The 20,349-nt window shown below is 44.8% G+C and overlaps 1 protein-coding gene across 6 annotated transcripts in view; it reads left to right on the forward strand.

Annotated features, from left to right (window-relative positions):
• Nucleotides 1–20,349, forward strand: part of SIPA1L2 (signal induced proliferation associated 1 like 2) — a 795,004-nt gene that overhangs the window by 699,089 nt on the left and 75,566 nt on the right. For 5 of the 6 annotated variants that reach the window (XM_063917773.1, XM_063917774.1, XM_063917771.1 and 2 more), the window contains one exon: nucleotides 8,967–9,095. The exons of the other annotated variant lie outside the window; for it this stretch is intronic. In XM_063917773.1, the coding sequence (XP_063773843.1) occupies nucleotides 8,967–9,095 (129 nt within the window). The remainder of the gene's footprint in view (nucleotides 1–8,966; nucleotides 9,096–20,349) is intronic. 6 annotated transcript variants of the gene reach the window in all.

Genomic DNA, 20,349 nt, shown 5'->3' on the forward strand with positions numbered 1-20,349 from the left:
GTCGACATGCATTAGGTTGACAGGGTCAAATGTTGACACCTGAAAAGGTTGACATGACAAAAGGTAAACAGAAGGAAAGGTCGATAGAGTCAAAGGGTCGACACCTGAAAATGTCGACATGATAAAAGGTTGATACACCTAAGTCGACATGCAATTTTAACTTTTTTGGTGTAGTTATCACCGTCAAAACACATGCATCCCCAATTAGTGTACTGCATCCCCTCGCATGGCGAGCGGGGTAAGGTGCCTTGCTCCGCTTCCGCTTAGCTCGGCACAGGTTACTATTCCCAGTCATAGTCCGCGTGGATGATAAAGTATGAAAAAGTTGAGTAAAATGCTTAACCCCCCTCCAGAAAATCTGTCGACCATATGTGTGTCGACCATTTGCCCCTCTCAAAATTGTGTACCTATCAACAATAAGTACCGTCGACCTCTTACATGTCGACAGATTGTCCATGTTGACCTTTTGACCATGTTGACTCAGTGCATGTCACCATACTAAAATTGCGTATACCCATTTTTTATTACGGTTATGATCCATAAGTACTGTCTATGGGCCTATTTCAGATCTGATCGCAGCAGCAAATTTGTTAGCTATTGGGCAAAACCATGGGGGTCATTCCGAGTTGTTCGCTCGTTGCCGATTTTCGCAACGGAGCGATTAAGGCAAAAATGTGCATGCGCATGGTACGCAGTGCGCATGCGCTAAGTATTTTAGCACAAAACTTAGTAGATTTACTCACGTCCGAATGAAGAATTTTCATCGTTGAAGTGATCGGAGTGTGATTGACAGGAAGTGGGTGTTTCTGGGCGGAAACTGGCCGTTTTCTGGGAGTGTGCGGAAAAACGCAGGCGTGCTAGGATAAAACGCGTGAGTGTCTGCAGAAATGGGGGAGTGGCTGGCCGAACGCAGGGCGTGTTTGTGACGTCAAACCAGGAACGAAACGGGCTGAGCTGATCGCAGTGTAGGAGTAAGTCTCGAGCTACTCAGAAACTGTTAAGAAATATTTAGTAGCAATTCTGCTACTCTTTTGTTCGCTATTCTGCTAAGTTAAGATACACTCCCAGAGGGCGGCGGCCTAGCGTGTGCAATGCTGCTAAAAGCGAGCGAACAACTCGGAATGAGGGCCCAAGTGCACTGCAGGTGTGGCAGATGTAGCATGTGCAGAGAGAGTTAGATTGGGGTGGGTTATTTTGTTTCTGTACAGGGTAAATACTGGCTGCTTTATTTTTACACTGCAATTTAGATTTCAGTTTGAACACACCACATCAAAGGCGGATTTAGACCTCATGGGGCCCTAAGCAAGACACCGATTTGGGGCCCCCTTTCCTCACACATCCATGAGGCGACAGCAGCAGGGCAGGTCCTATCTGCAATCCTGCAGTGGAGGCAGAATCCGGAGACTCCTCTCGGGCAGCGTTGTGACCGATTCTGCTTGTCTCCATCCTCACCCAGCAGCTCTTCCAGCAGCTGCGCTCCTGCTGGCATCGGAGGATGGAGATCAGCAGAATTGTCCCCAAATAGCAGCGCCAGCAGGGCCGGATCTATACTTTTCTTTTGGAGTTGGCAGTGGACATCCCCCCTGCTGTGAGAGGTTTGTGTTGCAGTTCAGAGAGAGAAGGAAGCCAAAGAGGTACAACAACAAAGGGTAACGAGAGACCATGGACAGGTGCAAGAAGCGAGATGGGAGCTGGCGGTAGATGTGGTGACGTACCAGCCAATCAGTTCCCAACTGCCATGTTACAGGCTGTGTTTGAAAAAGGACAATTAGGAGCTGGTTGGTTGGTACTTTATCACTCTCCACTTTATCACTCTCCAATGCTTAGTACATCTGCCTCAGAGAGAGAGCAAGAGAGATAGAGAGACAGAGAGAGGGGGGCAAAGAGAGGAGAGAGGCACAGAGAGAAGGGGGGGGAGAAATATAAAGGAGAGAGATGAGAGAGAGGCACAGAGTGGCAGAGATGAATTTGCACCTCATGGAGCCCTAGGCAAGATAGTGGTTTGGGCTCCCCTCCCACAAACAATCCATAGCACCAAATATTTAATTCCCATCACAAGAGTGCCTTGGCACGTGCGTAGTGTACTATACTACTGTATTGCATTGTCCCTGTTAAAAATGGCGTAATGCCATTAAAATATGTCCCTGTTAGTGTGTCACGTCTGACTGGCCCTTGTTGATGCTAAGCCTCCAGTCCCCATAACTGGAGTGGAGGAGGAGACAGCTTCTTCCAGATAGGAGACAACCTCAAAAGACATGTACAGGCCCTGCCAAGTCAGTGGCATGTATCCACAACTGCGGAGGGGCGTTGTTTCACTTTTTTGATAAGTAACTGTGAAAGAGAGACCAGGGGCAGAGAGAGAGTGAGAGACCAGGGGCAGGGAGAGAGAGGGAGACATGGGAGAGAGAGATGCAAAGACAGAGATCAGGAGCAGAGAGAGAGAGGGAAACATGAGACAGAGAGACCAGGGAGCACAGAGAGACAGAGATGGGGGGGGCACAGATAGACCAGGGGCAGAGACAGAAGGATACATGGGAAAGAGACACAGAGAGACCAGGGCCAGCGAAAGAGAGGGAGACCAGGGGCAGAGAGAGAGGGAAACATGGGATAGAGAGAACAGTTGAAGAGAGAGAAGGGGACATGAAAGACAGAGACCAGGGGCAGAGAGAGAAGGGGACATGGGAGACAGAAACCAGGGGCAGGGAGAGAGAGGGACACATGAGAGCTAGAGAGAGAGAGAGAGACCAGAGGCAGAGAGAGGGGTAGAGAGACCAGGGCAGAGAGAGAGAGAGAGGCATGTGAGAAAGAGAGAGAGAGAGAGACCATGGGCAGAGAGAAACAAAGGGAGACATGGTAGAGACATAGAGAACGAGAAAGTGAGACATGGGGATAGACATAGAGAGAGTGAGACATGGAGGGGACAGAGACCAGGGGCAGAGAGTGAGGGACATATGAGAGAGATAGACCAGGGTAGAGACCAACCAGGGGCAGAGAGAGGGGCAGATAAGGGAGAGAGAGACCAGGGGCAGAGAGAGAGAGAGGTAGACATGTGGAGAGAGAGAGACCAGGTACAGAGAGATAGAGACATGGGAGAGAGATAGAGACATGGAAGAGAGAAATAGAGAGACCAGAGGCAGAGAGAGAGAGAGAGAGAGAGAGAAAGACCAGGGGCAGAGAGAGAGGTAGACATGGAAGGCCAGAGAGGGAGTGAGACATGGGAGAGAGAGAGAGAGCGAGAGATAAGGGGCAGAGAGAGAGGGAGACATGGGAGAGAGACAGAGAGAGAGTGAGACATGGGGGAAGAGAGAGACCAGAGGCAGAGAGTAAGGGAAACATGAGAGAAAGAGAAGGAGCAGAGAGAGAGAGAGAGATATGGGGGAGAGGAAGACCTCCGGTCTCCAGCAAATGGTGGTGCTGTTACAGGTGCCTCACTGCTTCCCCTCCAGGCCCCTCAACTCAAGCGTCAGTCTGGGCACACACATGTTGGTATACAGGCAGCAGGACTCGCTGGGGAAGGGAAACAGTGTGGTGATACAATAGAGGAGAGGAATTGGGTGACGTGGAGTGGCAGTGGGTAATGAAATATTAGATGGGTGAAAGAGAGGGTGTCAGAAAGATGTGGGAGGTGATGGGGAGTGGGTGACAGGATAGGCAGTGGGTGAGAAGTGAAATAGGTGATGGAAAGAGGCAGAGGATGACAGAGAAGCAGTGGGAGACAGGGAGAGGCAGAGGGTGATAGGGAGTGGCAGAGGGTGACAGAGAGGACAACTGAAAGATGTGGTGGGTGACAAGGTGAGGCAGTGGGTAATGAAATAGTCAATGGGTGACAGAAAGGGTGTCAGAAAAATGTGTGAGGTGACAGGAAAAGGGTGACAGGGAGAGGCAGGAGAAGACAGGGAGAGTGACAGAAAGATGTGGTGGGTGACAGGGGAAGGCGATGGTGAAGGGAAAGACAGTAGATGACAGGGAGATACAGTGGGTGACAGGAAGAGGGAGACAGACCGCTTTATTGCAGCAGGTCCTGGTGCAATGCACTGGCTGCACTGGCAGTAATTCCGCCATATCTTCCTCATTGGGCTTCATACATCCATAAGTTTTTTATTATTTTTATTATTATCATCATCGTTATTATTATTATTACACTCACCTCTCCAACTGCCATCTGTATTTTATCTGATTTCTTTAATGTGCTCTGTACTCCACACCCGCATACCATCAGTAATTACCCCTTTGTCAGTATTGTACTTATAATTTCTGCCCCCAAATGTATGTTGTTTACGAACTTCCACAGCACCTCCCCCATGTTCTTTATTTTACATCCTGTGTTTAATGTATTTTATTGTGCCACTATCCCCTGTCCCATTCCAGCTGTCTGCATGTTTTCTGTGCCCCCTCCCCCCCCCTCTTTTGTAGTTACCATTATAAGCCCTCTCCTGTTATATTCCTCCTTGTGTTCCCCTTCCCCCATCACTATACTGCGCCCCCTGAAGTACTTAATGTACAATGAAAGAGACCGTCTTCCTGCTGTGTCAATGCAGCTCCGGCTCCTCGCGCTGTCTGCCAAGAAGCGCTGCTCAGGCAACAGTGCGTCCTTCCATCTTCAGGTGTGCAACGCCACCGGGAGCCGGGAACAGGAGAGCACTCCCTGCTCTGACACCCAGGCATACAGTGGGGCTGGGGTGGGCTCGGATGCACTGATGGGCTCTCCCCGCTCAGCATCCTATGGGAATGGAGCATCATTAGGACCAGGGCCGGATGTCGTGGGGCCCGACCACCGGGCCCTAGGCGGGCGCCTTGGTTACCTTGCCGAAAATCCGCCCCTGCACCACACCCAAATCTAACTCTCTCTGCACATGTTATATCTGCCTCCCCTGCAGTGCACATGGTTTTGCACATTAGCTAACAAATTTGCTGCTGCGATCAGATCTGAATTAGGCCCTATGTCATTTTGTGATGTACAGTATTCAAAATGGTCCTGATTCAGGGCCTGTCATAATGAGGGAAATCACACAATGTGCAGCATGGATCCTGTGTCTTTGGACGTAGTATGGCTGCAGATGTCAGGTGATTGACAGGGGTATGGATCATCAGATCTACATGAGAAAGGTCTACAGTCATTAGGTCGACCACTAATGGTCAACATGCATTAGGTTGACAGGGTCAAATGTTGACACATGAAAAGGTTGACATGACAAAAGCTAAACAGAAGGAAAGGTCGATAGAGTCAAAGGGTCGACACCTGAAAATGTCGACATGATAAAAGGTTGATACAATTAAGTCGACATGCAATTTTAACTTTTTTGGTGTCGTTATCACCGTCAAAGCACATGCATCCCCAATTAGTGTACTGCATCCCCCCGCATGGTGAGCGGGGTAAGGTGCCTTGCTCCGCTACCACTTTGCTCGGCACAGGTTACTATTCCCAGTCATAGTCCACGTGGATGATAAAGTATGAAAAAGTTGAGTAAAATGCTTAAACCCCCCAGAAAATCTGTGTCGACCATATGTGTTTGTCAACCATTTGCCCCTCTCAATATTTTGTACCTATCAACAATAAGTACTGTCGACCTATTACATGTCGACAGATTGTCCATGTTGACCTTTTGACCATGTTGACTCAATGCATGTCAAGCAATAGTGGTCGACCTAATGACTGTCGACCTTTACATGGATGACCTAGAGATTGGATACCGCTTGACAGTTTGCAGCTGTTTGGGGGCATTATGTCTGAGGGCTGAGGTCAGGGTCTCTGTCTTTCAACAGAGATTTCCTGGCCTTAGCGACGAAGCTGCGGCGGCTAATCTGCATAACCTGAGGGTTACTCAGCCGGCTGGTGGTGTTGCAGAGTGATCCAATGCAGCACTGGATCACACATGCATGCAGGAGGCGTGTTTATATCAGCAAACTGCGCATGGCAGCCACACACATTATGGTTGCATCGCCTTTAGACGTGACTGCAATGTGATTGACATCGGTGGGAGTTTTCAAGGCGGCGGCATGGCGTTAGGAGGGCAGGGCAAATGGAGTCGGGTCAGCACCGTTTTCGGGGCGGCTGTTTGACGTCACACGTAGCTGCTCTGCAAAAAAAGTCAGCTTGACCCCCTGATGCCAGGGGTCAACCTTAGATCCGATGTGTTCACAATTAGATTGCGAACGCATCGAGAGGCGGCCTTACACATGCTGGGCAGCCTTGCCCTGTGCTGGGCAGCCCCCAGCATGTGCAGAGATGAATGCAGATCTGGCTGCGTTCATCTATGAATAACTCCCTAAGTTAATTGGCAGCATAGATGATGTCAGTGTGAAACCAATGCACCTTCTCCATAGGGAGCCAACAGTCACCAAATGGCATGGGGGCAGGGGAGGACACTCAGCACCAAATGCCTTCAGGGGATATAACTGTATTGGTGTGTTCATGTATGGATGACTAGGAACTGCGCTGTACTCACCTGTGTATGCCGTACAAGAAACACATCTGTATAGTGATTATATAAACACATGTCTGTATTGCCATCTACAGAATTAACTGCGTTTCGATTACAACTATCTTCCTAAGTGATTATAAAGAACCCACTAGGGCGTGCGGTCCTCACAGGTGCCACAAGGGTCATGTAGAGCCATACACAGGGACAAGAACAAACTAAGTTACAAATGACAATGTACAAGCAGTATATAACAAATATATGTAACCGAGATCTCTGAATTCTAATATTGTGTGAGATTTACATCTGGTTACTGTTATCATTCAGGGTGCTGGGGGAAACAAAATGCCTTTTTTTTTCTTGCTTAGAAATACCCCTCCCTTTCAAGCACCTGAATGATATCACTAAGCTAATTGAGCATCTGCCACACTATATATGAATGTACAAACAGTTACAGACAAGTTCACAACTTACATAGATATATAATTACATAGTTACAGTTATCAGTTTACATAGTTACAGTGAGAAAACAAAGGTGGGAGGGCTCTGCTCACAAGAGGTTATTGTCTAAAGAATATATGGGCGGACACAAAAAGTTAGAGGGTGCACAGATGTGGTTTGCAGAAGCTGGAGGGGTCATAGGGGGAGGGGTCATAGGCTTGAATGAAGAGGCAAGATTTAAAGTTACAATTAAAAGAGGTAGGTAGCGATTCTGGAGAAATCATGTTGGCAGTGTATGGGAATGATCAGTTACATTTTAGCCATCTCAACATTTAGTGATACCGCAAAGCTGATCAAAATAGAGTCAATAATTGCCTGGTGTCGATATGACATGTCAGAAATGCCTGCTGGGCGACTGCCAGAAGGTAATCTTCCAGCAGCCACCTCCTGGCCCCTCTGCATCCCTGTTCCCTCCCCCACTGCCTGCCATGCAGCTAATCACTGCTGATTGGGCAGCCCCTACCCTGTGGCTGCAGAGAGGAGCCGCCGCAGAGGAAATGTAAATGGAGCAACTAACGGCCTACCAGTATATACCTGACGGCAGCAGACAGGAGCAGCCACCAGGGAAATGCAAACAAGGAGGGTTCACAGCCATGCGTCCCCGATTTGGTCATGCTCCCTTAAGTACCAGAGCCCTGCAGTAGTCTCTATGGCCTTGGGCATGGTCACAGAGATGCAACTCATGCAGACTGGCAGAAACACACATATGTAGCACTTCTGAGGCATATCTTGCTACAGGTAAACCAGGCACATATGCTACCATGGCTGAGACAGATACATCTCCAGATGTGCATGCATTAGCCATTATGCAGTATCACCCAATTCAAACTCTGATAGCTTCGCTTTCCAGAGCTAGCCCCTGGTAACTAATATTCAGACTGTGTTAGCTCAGATTATCTATTGGTAAAGATCAGTCAAAAGGGACTTTTACCAACTGCAAATGAACAGACTTTTGACCATGTATGTTCATTAGTTCATTCTAGGAAGCAAAGTCTTCTAGTAACGCAAGACTTTACAATGGGAAAGTGCTTCTCTGGGACAGACTTCTTCCGATGTAATGTTTCCACAAGCAAAATTTGTTACATAGCTCATAGAAGTCGGAGCTAAAACACGGTGCAAGAATAGTTCTTTATAATGATCAATGAAAATAATTAGGTGCTGTTTAGTCTGGCCTATAAGAGACAGTAGTCAAAACAACTACGGAGTCTAAAGCTTGGGTTAAGGAGTCAGAGCAGGAACAATTCAACAGATAATTACAGGTTGAGTATCCCATATCCAAATATTCCGAAATACGGAATATTCCGAAATACGGACTTTTTTGAGTGAGAGTGAGATAGTGAAACATTTGTTTTCTGATGGCTCAATGTACACAGACTTTGTTTAATACACAAAGTTATTAAAAATATTGTATTAAATGACCTTCAGGCTGTGTGTATAAGGTGTATATGAAACATAAATGAATTGTATGAATGTAGACACACTTTGTTTAATGCACAAAGTTGTAAAAAATATTGGCTAAAATGACCTCCAGGCTGTGTGTATAAGGTGGTTATGTAACATAAATGCATTCTGTGCTTAGACTTGGGTCCCATCACCATGATATCTCATTATGGTATGCAATTATTCCAAAATACGGAAAAATCCCATATCCAAAATACCTCTGGTCCCAAGCATTTTGGATAAGGGAGACTCAACCTGTACTTGCAGTTTAGTACAGGGCATATAGGTATACATTTTTGCTTTTGTCTGCCTTGAAGCAGATAAGAATTGTTTGATGTCGTGTATAAAGAGGATGAAATTCTGGATGTTGTGTATAAAGAGAAGTGAGGCTACATTATAGGTAATTGGAGACCTCTATAACTGTTTAATAGTCGAGGAATATTTTAGTCTAGAAGATTTATGTTTCCTAGAATTTATTTTCTATTTTATTTTGCTTGAGCCTTAAGTGGCCAGTGTACCCACAATCCCAATTATAGTCCTTGGATCATAACATTACTCATTGGTTCCTGCAACTATATATTTATATTATCGTGGTTTTTTTCGTAGATGACTGGTTTTCTGATGGGTCTCTCTCAGATAAGTCAAAATTCAATGATCTTGGCTTAATGCCGGCTTCAGGCTCAGCAACAGCCTTGGACTGGTCACATCTAATCGATGCTGCTACAGTCTTTGAAGGTACTGTTGGATTTTCACATGATTTATTGATTATTGTTGAGAGATTGTTGTTACCCTTACCACTTAAATCAATGCATAATATGTGGCGTGCAGTAAGAACTGTGGTATACTGCAGAATGGGCACTTAAATCAATAACCTATATTTTAGATGTTTTGGTTGAAGAGTTAAGTGTTTTTAATCAATTTGTGCTGTCACTTGTAAAATTCTAATAACAAAATAACAAAAACAAAAATAAATAAATAGTTTATTCTAAAGGTGCATACACACGGAGCGATATAACTGAGCGATTTTGACTATATAGTCAAAATCGCTCAGAAAGTTAGTGCAGATCGCTCCGTGTGTACACAGCCAGCGATAGCGATGCGCGTCCCCGCTAGGTCGCTATCGCTGGGAAAAATAGTCAGTGCAGGCAAGTCAATTTTGGCTATGTCGCTGCAAAAGTTAGTCAAAATCGCTAATACTTTAAGAAGCCAGCGATTTTTCCCAGCGATAGCGATGTTGCAGGCGGCGGTGGTGCGGGCGGCGGCGGGTTGTGGCGGCGGTGCGGGCGGCGGCGGGATGCGGTGGCGGTGTGGGCGACGGCGGGTTGCGGCGGCAGGTTGTGGTGTGGGCGGCGGTGGGTTGCGGTGGCAGTGTGGGCGGCGGCGGTGCGGGCGGCGGCGGGTTGCGGCAGCGGTGCGGGCGGGGGAAATCTACCTTTATCTTGCAGAGTTTGGCAGCGGAGCGGTACCAGTTTCAAAAATGGCGCCTCAGCGTCATTTTTGAAATTCAAGATGGCCGCCGCGAGCCAATCACCCCGCCCCCTCCCACTGACTTATATAAGTCAGCGCGAGGCAGCGGCTTTCAGTCCGACAGCGGAGGAGGAGCGGAGAAGAGCTCCTGAAGACGCCGTGGAAGTCCTGGATGGGCGGCGGCTATGCAAAAGAGCTTAGCAGCCGCCGCCCACCAGGTGAAGATGCTGGAAGTCCTGGGAAGGCGGCGGCCATGCAAAAGAGCTTAAAGGCCGCCGCCTCCCAGGTGAAGACGTCGTGGAAGTCCTGGATGGGCGGCGGCTATGCAAAAGAGCTTAGCAGCCGCCGCCCACCAGGTGAAGACGCCGGAGCAAGACCCCAGAAGCCCTGGGGAGGTGGCGCCCCCCCAGGTGAAGACGCCGGAAGCCCTGGGAAGGCGGCGGCCATGCAAAAGAGCTTAAAGGCCGCCGCCCCCCAGGTGAAGACCCAGTTTAATAAAGGATTTTTAAAAGAATGTGTTGTGTTTTTTTTTTTATATTTTCTTTACAGGTGGACTACAGGTGCCAGCGGGCCCTTTATGTCCGGGCATGCTGGCACTTGTGGTTCTCCAAGTGCCAACATGCTGGGGCAGGCTTGCTGGACCTGTAGGCCTCCTGTAAAGAACAATATTACTATTGAAAGGCTATCAGCCTCCCATCCACCGCCCACGGATGGGGGGGGACAGCCTCGGGCTTCACCCCTGGCCCTTGGGTGGCTGGAGGGGGGGACCCCTTGATTTAAGGGGTCCTCACTCCAGTGTACCCCGGCCAGGGGTGACTAGTTGGGGGGGTAATGGCACGGCCGCAGGGACCAATATAAAAGTGTCCCCCGGCTGTGGCATTATCTCCCTGGCTAGTGGAGCCCGGTGCTGGTTTGGAAAATACGGGGGACCCCTATGTCTTTTGTCCCCCGTATTTTTTAAACCAGGACCGGACGCAGAGCCCGGTGCTGGTTGTCTAAATATGGGGGAACCCTACTCATTTTTTCCTCTGTATTTTAACAACCAGGACTGGCTCAAAGAGCCCGAGGCTGGTTTCACATAGGAGGGGGGACCCCACGCAAAATTTTTTTTTTAACTTTTAGCTATTTAAATACCAGCCACCCTGTAAAATCGTCCTATATATGACACTCATCCCCTTATTTAAATGAGATAGTCAAAATCTCCCATAGCCAAAATCTCTTGCATAGTTAGACAAAATCTCTGGTAAAGTTAGTCAAAATCTCCTACTGCCAGTTCAAGGGAAAAGTTAGTCAAAATCTCTCATAGCCAAAATCTCTCCGTGTGTATGCACCTTTAGTCATGACTATTGTAATTATTTTTAGAGTGTGGGTTGAAACCAAAATCAATTCCAAATGAGCCTCAGAAGCCTTAAAGGGTTTCCACAGATGGACAGGTAGACAACTGGGATGCACTAAACCACTGGTACGCACTAGAACATTTTTAAAAGCTACTGACAGTCACTAGTAAATTCAAGTGATCTGCAAGTCAATTAACCAAACACTAACCAAAATAAATTCTATGGTGGTGATATGTGTATGATTCATGAGATAATGGCCCTCATTCCGAGTTGATCGGTCGCAAGGCGAATTTAGCAGAGTTACACACGCTAAGCCGCCGCCTACTGGGAGTGAATCTTAGCTTCTTAAAATTGCGACCGATGTATTCGCAATATTGCGATTACTAACTACTTAGCAGTTTCAGAGTAGCTCCAGACTTACTCTGCCTGTGCGATCAGTTCAGTGCTTGTCGTTCCTGGTTGACGTCACAAACACACCCAGCGTTTGCCCAGGCACTCCCACCGTTTCCCCGGCCACTCCTGCGTTTTTTCCGGAAACGGTAGCGTTTTCAGCCACACGCCCCTGAAACGCCGTGTTTCCGCCCAGTAACACCCATTTCCTGTCAATCACATTACGATCGCCGGAGCGAAGAAAAAGCCGTGAGTAAAAATACTATCTTCATAGTAAAGTTACTTGGCGCAGTCGCAGTGCGAACATTGCGCATGCGTACTAAGCGGATTTTCACTGCGATGCGATGAAAAATACCGAGCGAACAACTCGGAATGAGGGCCTATGATTTTTTTGGTTTTGTTCTTTGTAAATTATATCCCAATAGCAATCAATATAAATCTTGTAACTCGCCATTAACTATTATAGTAAATTATATAGCAACATATTACGTAAAATATTGATGTTAGTAAAAAAAAAAAAAATTGTAAAGTATTTGAAATTTCATTAAAAGAAAATAAAGTAAGGGCTCCTTTTCTTATATTCCATAGTATTATACTTTGTTACATTTAATATTTAGGGCCCAAATGCATTGATTTATAATTTGTTTAATATGTTGAATTATTACGTTACGCAAGGGATAATTTGTCAGGAAAAAAACACTTCTTTTTTTCATCATGTGTTTTTTTTTCTCTACATTTATTCCTTCTCAAACTCCTTATTATGGTCGTCAAGGCGTTTTCTTTATGTTTCATGACCTATTCATTGTATTTTCAATAAACAGCAACTTTGTCAGTAGGAATCTTTACTGATTCTGATACTTTTATAGTACAGTTTTGTTATCATTTATTCTAACAATTTTTGTTGTATATTTTCATCAGTCTTCAGCTCCTCAGTGTGATATATATCACAGTCGAATTATTACACTAGAGTTAGCACTTGGAAAACAAACAGGCAAGACATACATAGGATGTAGTGAGGAGACCCAGAGGAAATGCTGCAATAAATAATGAAACAGGCATCGGATCAGACATGAGATTGTACTCAGACCATGCAGAAACAGTAGGAATGAAATTATCAACAAAAAGAAAAAAAAGCTGCAAATAAATCTTGAAGCCTTGATTGAGGGGTTAAAGAATATAACAGATAATTACAGGTTGAGGGAGTATAAGAATGGTTAATGATGTGGTTGATTTACACAGAAACAAACAGCTGGAGCTATACATCTTAACAATACATTTCCAACAATACAATTAATTATTGAGAGCTGATAAAAAGAATTAATGAATAAATGTGAGCACTGAAACAGCTTTTGGGATTTAGTAATAAAAAGTGGAACAATATAATAATTTGAACTAATTAGTGATATATCTGACATTAAGGGGGAGATGCAATTAAGCACAAGGTACTGGGTATTACAGTATAGCAAACATTGTTTATCTACAGATGGAGCCATTCTAATCGTGGCTCCATCTGCAACTGAGTGTGCTCGGCGAGGCGGACCGCCGGGTACGAATGGGACACGCGTGCATTGTAGACGCGCACGCGCCCCATTCAAAGTGAATGGGAGCGTCTCTGTGTAATCGCAAAAATAAGAGGTGATTTGTACCAGTAATATCTGAAGATGCACCGCACATTGTATTTAATTGAATTTTCCTCTAGGTTTCTCACAGACATAATGACTAGGCCCCCTACGGTCGACTAATGACCGTCGCCTCTCCACCGCCCTGGTCACTGCTTCCCATGCACGAGTTCAGGATTTTGCACGTGCTGCACCCCTTCAGTGGAACGCACTCCCCCGCTCCATTAGACTCTCCCCAACCTTGCAAAGCTTCAAACGGGCTCTAAAAACCCACCTATTCATCAAAGCGTACCCTTCTAATGCATAACCCAGAGCTGAAGCCGCGCCTCCACCCCCTGCCTCATGCCGTGAACATCTCAGCTTTGCTTGCATACTGCCATCAGGCTACCTCCCGCTTGCCTGCACCTCTTGTCATCTGTCTGTCGCCCCTCCCCAATAGATTGTTAGTTCTTCAGAGCAGGGCCCTCTTTCCTCTTGTTATCTAAGCCCTCGTCTCAACACATTTCACTCACAGCTCTCCCCTACTCAACGACCATTTTTATCCTGCTAGTAAAGGTTAATCTCCATCTATGAACACCAGCCTCTAGTAGTACGATGATCACTCCCTCAATACTTACATCTTAGCTGTACTATGTCTTGAGAACGTGTGGTGCTCTGTTACCTGTACTCTATTTCTGTTATTTACTGTAATGCAATGTTTTGTCCCCTGTACTGTCCTTTGTACGGCGCTGCGAAACACATGTGGCGCCTTATAAATAAAATGTAATAATAATAATAATATAGACAGTAATGCTTGGTACACACTAAACAACATGCAAATGATACAATGTCGCTCACGATTTCCCTTGAATACCCGGACAAACGATATTAAGCGTACACACTGAACGTTTTTTCAAACGATATACTGTACATGAGTCGTCTGACACTACCAAGTTTTTTGGTTGCAGCCTAATTTAACATATCATTCGTGGTTGGTAGTGTACACACGGGACGATTTGCATCTAGTCGTTACAAACATTTTCTAAACTGAGCTGCATGTACAGATGACAGAGGGACTCGTAGCGACCCCTGGGAGCGTGCATTGCTAGTGATATACTGCTTATACGCTGGGTGATAAAACTAAATTGTCGTAACGATGTGTCGTTATCTGCAAATTCATTTAAATTGTTGTCTAGTGTGTACCCAGCTTAATTGTTTAAGGAATTGGAATAAAAGAGGAAGACTTGGGGGAATTCAATTAGTAATTTACTGCGGCTACTTGACCCCCATGGGCCTATCCAATTAGTCCCGAGAGCTGGCACTCATTAGGGATTTTTTTCAGCTGCCCGAGGCAGGTTTAAATGAAATACCCAATATCAGACCCGTTTTCACAGCAACGATTGTGAAAACACATACAGTAGGTCTGTGAACTTATCACGGATCCTATGTGTTTTCACCTGAACAGTTTTCAATTTTCAGGAGGAAAAACAGGAGGGTCATTGAACTTTTAATTGAAAAATATCAAGAAAAACTCTCTGGGCTAATTGAACTCCCCCCACAATATGCTAATTTGTTTTATAAATAGAAGATAACGAGATACAATTAATCTGTATGGAAATACTGGAGCTACAGATATATATCGATAATATGTTCTAACTGAATTGAATGTGTGTGTGTGTGTGTGTGTGTGTGTGTGTGTGTGTGTGTGTGTGTCTGTGTGTGTCTGTGTGTGTGTGTGTTTGTGTGTATAAGCTGATTATATATTGGGTAACTGAGAGATGACAAATTAATTAATAAATAGGCGTACTGAAATAGTTTTTTGAGTTTATTGCAACATTTAATTTTTTTCAGTTGTTATATATGTCACACTGACCATTTGAAGAACCTATGGATTGGTGAAAAATTCTTACAACAATTGGGGGAATAAATGATAATACAACTTTACCCAGAAAATTACTAGAATCAGTTATGATACTCCCAGCATTATACAGTTGAGACATGTCCTGTTTATTGAAAATATAATGACTATGGCCCTCATTCCGAGTCGTTCGCTCGGTATTTTTCATCGCATCGCAGTGAAATTCCGCTTAGTGCGCATGCGCAATATTCGCACTGCGACTGCGCCAAGTATCTTTGCTATGAAGAAAGTATTTTTACTCAGGGCTTTTTCATCGCTCCGGCGATCGTAATGTGATTGACAGGAAATGGGTGTTACTGGGCGGAAACACGGCGTTTTATGGGCGTGTGGCTGAAAACGCTACCGTTTCCGGAAAAAACGCAGGAGTGGCCGGAGAAACGGGGGAGTGGTTGGGCGAACGCTGGGTGTGTTTGTGACGTCAAACCAGGAACGAAAAGCACTGAACTGATCGCACAGGCAGAGTAAGTCTGAAGCTACTCTAAAACTGCTAAGTAGTTTGTGATCGCAATATTGCGAATACATCGGTCGCAATTTTAAGATGCTAAGATACACTCCCAGTAGGCGGCGGCTTAGCGTGTGTAACTCTGCTAAATTCGCCTTGCGACCGATCAACTCGGAATGAGGGCCTATATAAAGCAATATTAAGAGAACCTTTATAGCTATATTGTAGAATATTATTAAGTTTAAATGAAGTAAATGTATATATATAAATGAATGAATGCGTTTTGGCCCTAAACACTATAATATAGTACTTTGGATTATACAAAAGGTAACCCAAATTTTATTTTCTTCTACTCTGATTTTAAAATACATTTTCACTTCTTGTTCTTAAAAGAATGGTACTATACTTAAATGCATAAGTTTACACAGAGCCGGTCCTAATCAATATGATGCCCTAGGCAAGATTTTGGCTGGTGCCCCCTAGCACCGCTGCTAGTTCCACCTCTGACCCTGCACCCCTTTCCCATCACCATCACCCCTTAGTCATAGCAGTCCTCATAGCAGTCCTAATTTTGGCTAGGAACAGTGCGCACATTAAGCGTGCAGCCCAGAAAAGGGGCATGTTCTTTTGGGAAGGGGCATGGCCACACAATAGTACCCCCAATTCAAATTACGCCATACAGTAGTGCAACTTTATTCACATCATGCAATAGGGTCCCTTCTTCGCGTTACGTCACACAGTAGTACCACTTTAACTTATATACATTACTAATCACAGTAGTGCTCCTTATTCACATTGCATCACACTGAATTGATTCTTATTCACATTACACAACACCATAATGCTCTTTATTCACATTAGACCACACATTAGTGCATTTTCTATACATTATGCCACACAGTAGAGCACCTTATACACATAATGGCACACATTAGTGCTGCCTTTATACACATAATACCACACAGTAACGCCCCTAACACATATGACACACATTATTAATGTCCTTATAAACATAATGCACCTTACACATTATGCCAACCTATATTAATGCCCTTATACACACAATGACACACATAATGCCCCTTACACATATGTTGCACATTATTAATGCATTTATAGACAAGACACACATATGCCGAACACTATTGCACAACGAACCTACCCACACACAGCACTCACACTCAGCACTCACACGGCCGCTAACACTGTGACCTCTGCTTCTGCTTGGATACAGATGAGTCCTCATACATCTTGCCTCAAAATGCCATGAAGCTTCCGTCCAGCTCTGCTAACGCTGGGCGCTTTTTTTTGCAGAAAATGCGTCTTATTTTTATTGCTATGTGACTAGGATGCACAAGCAGCTTCTACTAATTAAAATGATAATTAGCATGCCTATATTCTGTGTGCGACTGAGGCTGTATCTGCATACAAAATGCTAGGTTACAGTGAATTCCAGGAATACACTGCAACGTAGCATTTAGTATGCAGATACAGCTGCAGTCACACACAGAATATAGGCATGCCGCATATCATTTTAATCAGCAGAATTTGCTTGTGCCCATAGGCATTCCAAATGCCCCAGGCATTTGCCTAGTTTGCTTATGCCTAGGGTCGGCTCTGAGTTTACACACATTTTTAAATAATAAGTAATGGGGAAATATAAAGTTATATTCATTTATACTGTAATGTAGTTTTTAATTAATAGAAATAAGAATAGGAATCTTTCAGCCTCTTCTCCCCCTCTTTCCTCCTGCTTTCTTTCTCCTCTGTTGTTTGCTTTTTTTATAATTTCTAATATGACCTCTTTATTTTCCATACGCTCTCTATATCACACTTGTGACTGGCCAATTCTACTTCTTTATGTTATTTTATTGCTTTGGTTATGTAGAATTAACAGCCCTTTCATTGAATTATACTACCATTCTGTGTTTTTAATTTTTTTGGGTGAAAATACATAATTTATAATAAATAAATAAATAGAATTTTAAATTAATTATGGTATTTATTAATAATTTGTAGTGCCGGATTTTACCAGTAAAAATCCACCACTGTGCTGCCAACCCATTGAGCTCCTGGTACTTGGCCCTGCCCCAACTCTCCGCTCCATCCCTCAGTATGTATGATCTGGCAGGGAGCAGACGACAGTGTTGGCCCTGGAGTGGCTTCGGTTTGAAAGCTCTTCCTGCTTGTCTCACACAGGGCTGCAATTTCAGGGGAGAGGAAACTCCTACCTTTGTCGGACTGCAAGTCCAGAGTTCAATTAGCAGTTTGAGCTTCCAGCAGGAAGCCTACACTGTGCTAAATCGCTGCCCATAATGTACTGTACTTCTAGGGGCTGCAGACTGTGCAGCCCTAGAAGCTGTCTTACTGCAGCTGCTCTGATTCAGTTCAACGTTTGCTGACAAGGATATTAAAGTAAAAGTCAATTATTTATAAATTGTACTGATATAAATGCATTGATTTTTGATTTTGTTTTAATATGGCTTAGTGTTCAAAACTAATTTTCCTTAGCAATGTTATAAGATAAATTTTCCATCTGTCAGCAAGAGGTGGAAATGTTTCCTATAACATTAGTAAGGAAGATTATTTTAGAACACTAAGCCATATAATGCAAAGAGCATCAGTGACTGCCACATAATACAGAGCAATGTGACTGCATACAGTACGGACAGGATTTTGATTGCCTTACTAGATCATTCCCTCATCAATTATTATTATTATTATTATTATTGTTGTGATTATATCAATTATTATGGAATCAAGGGGTTTGCGTGGAGCGCACAGTGTGTGTATCTTGTTTAAGGGGGCTGCTGGTATCTGAAGAGTTGTCCAGACTCTAAAGCTAGTGTTATTGTACAGGTTTTGGATACCTGCGCTCACCCTCTATTTGGTGTTTGTATGTGAGAAATGATGTATCTCTATGATCTGTAAATACCTTTATAAGTCACAATGCAAAGTATAACAGATGGTACAATAATTCATATATAATCGATGATATTGTGATTACACATAAATGCCCTTATTTGCAATAGTAACATGCATATTGTGTGACCATCCGATGTATAGGGAAAATAAACACAAGATGAAATAAAATAATGTTATTGCCGTGTGATGAATATCATAAAGAAAAGTCTAGTTAGAAAAAGAGTATCTTTGTTCCAGATATATAAGAGTCAGTCTTTATCTGAAGGGATTTCCGTTCCCCTCAGTGTGAGTCTAAGCAGTGTGCCCTGAGGCAGTTCTTTATCAATGATTGATCGTAGGTGGAGGTCGTGTTCTGGGAGGCCGGCGTCCCGGCCTGCCAGGTGCAACTGACCCTCACGATGTGATGTTTACTTCTCTTTGTTCACTCTGTGGTGAGTGATGATGTGGCCGCTTGCGCTGTTTCCGCTGTATCCGTCCCTGGTGGTGATCCTCAGCAGACAGAGCTGGAAGCCTTCCTGGCTCTGCTGCTAGGCTGCCAGGTTCCGCCGGAAGCCGCACTGAACAACCGTAAGTTGCGTTGCCGCAAAGCACCGCTTCTTCCTATGTCCTGTGCGGTTTCAACGGCTGTGGATGTAGTTTGCGGTGATGTGCTGGCAGGCTTGAGGTGTTTGCATGGATCTGTTTCCAACGCGTTTCCATGAAAGACCAATAAAAGAACCCCATGGGACAGCACTCTGAATCCTTGAAGAAGGCCATTTGCGGCCGAAACACGTTGGAAACAGATCCATGCAAACACCTCAACCCTAAATCTAACGCCCTCGGGCCAAAGCCTAACCCTGAACCTCCCCCTGCAGCCTAAACCTAACCCCCCCCCCTTCTCCCTGTTGCTTACCTATCCTGCTGGCTTGTCATTCAGCAACCTGGCTGTCAGGATTCCGGCGCAGGGATGGTGAACCTATTCGGGATGTCGGTGTCAGCATTCCAAATAGTGTCGGGATTCCGGCATTGGGATTCTGACAGCCAGGATCCTCATTGGATCCCCATTATACATATTTTACATTATACTGCACAGGACATGGTGTATTTCTACAGTGCAGTCTGATACATTGTCATGCACAGAATAGCAGTATTTACTATAGACTATGCACACGCTAATGGTTAGTCAAGCCTTTAAATGGGCTGGTCACGCCACTAATCATGGGCCCCTACCAGTGCATTATGCCGGTGGTCCATTAATTTCCCAGTCCGACACCGCAGACAGATCTAGTATTCCAGAGAGAGTGACAGAGTTAGTGGATCAGTTTAGTGTAATGTAGCTGGAAGAGCGGTGAGGCGGTAGGTGAGGGAGAGGAGGGAGGATGTAGAGTTTAGTGGTAGGGTAGTAGGATAAAGATGGGGGAGAAGTGAATATAAATGGAGGAAGGAGAGAGGTGGGGAGGAAAGCAGAGGGCTGGAAGGGAGACAGAGGAGGGAAAAGAAGTGGAGGAGGAGACTAAGGGGGGTGGATAGAGGTGGGAACAAGGGCCAGAATAAAGGATTAGGTAGACACTGAGTGATGGGGGAGTTGTAGAAAACATGGTCATGGTGTGGATGAGGTAAATAGGGATAGGAAAATAGGAAGTTGGAGGCTACATGAGAGAGAAAGTTCAGTAGATATGCAAAAAAGCAGGTGAAAATACAGTGTTGCAGAATAAGCCAAATACCGTAAATCAAAATATGGAATAAAATCCTCATACTACATATACAAATTGCAGAAATACAATCGTAATAAAAAGTACAGAACTCAAAAATATTCAGTACATTATAAACTAACAGTGAGAACAATTTGGAAATCCAAAAATACATAGGACAGCACATTAATGTAGGGGGAAGAGAAAGAAAGGGAGGAAAGGAGGGGGGGCATTGTCAGCCC

The sequence above is a fragment of the Pseudophryne corroboree genome, chromosome 4 (genome assembly GCF_028390025.1).
Source record: "Pseudophryne corroboree isolate aPseCor3 chromosome 4, aPseCor3.hap2, whole genome shotgun sequence".
In the NCBI taxonomy this organism is placed as follows: Eukaryota; Metazoa; Chordata; class Amphibia; order Anura; family Myobatrachidae; genus Pseudophryne; species Pseudophryne corroboree.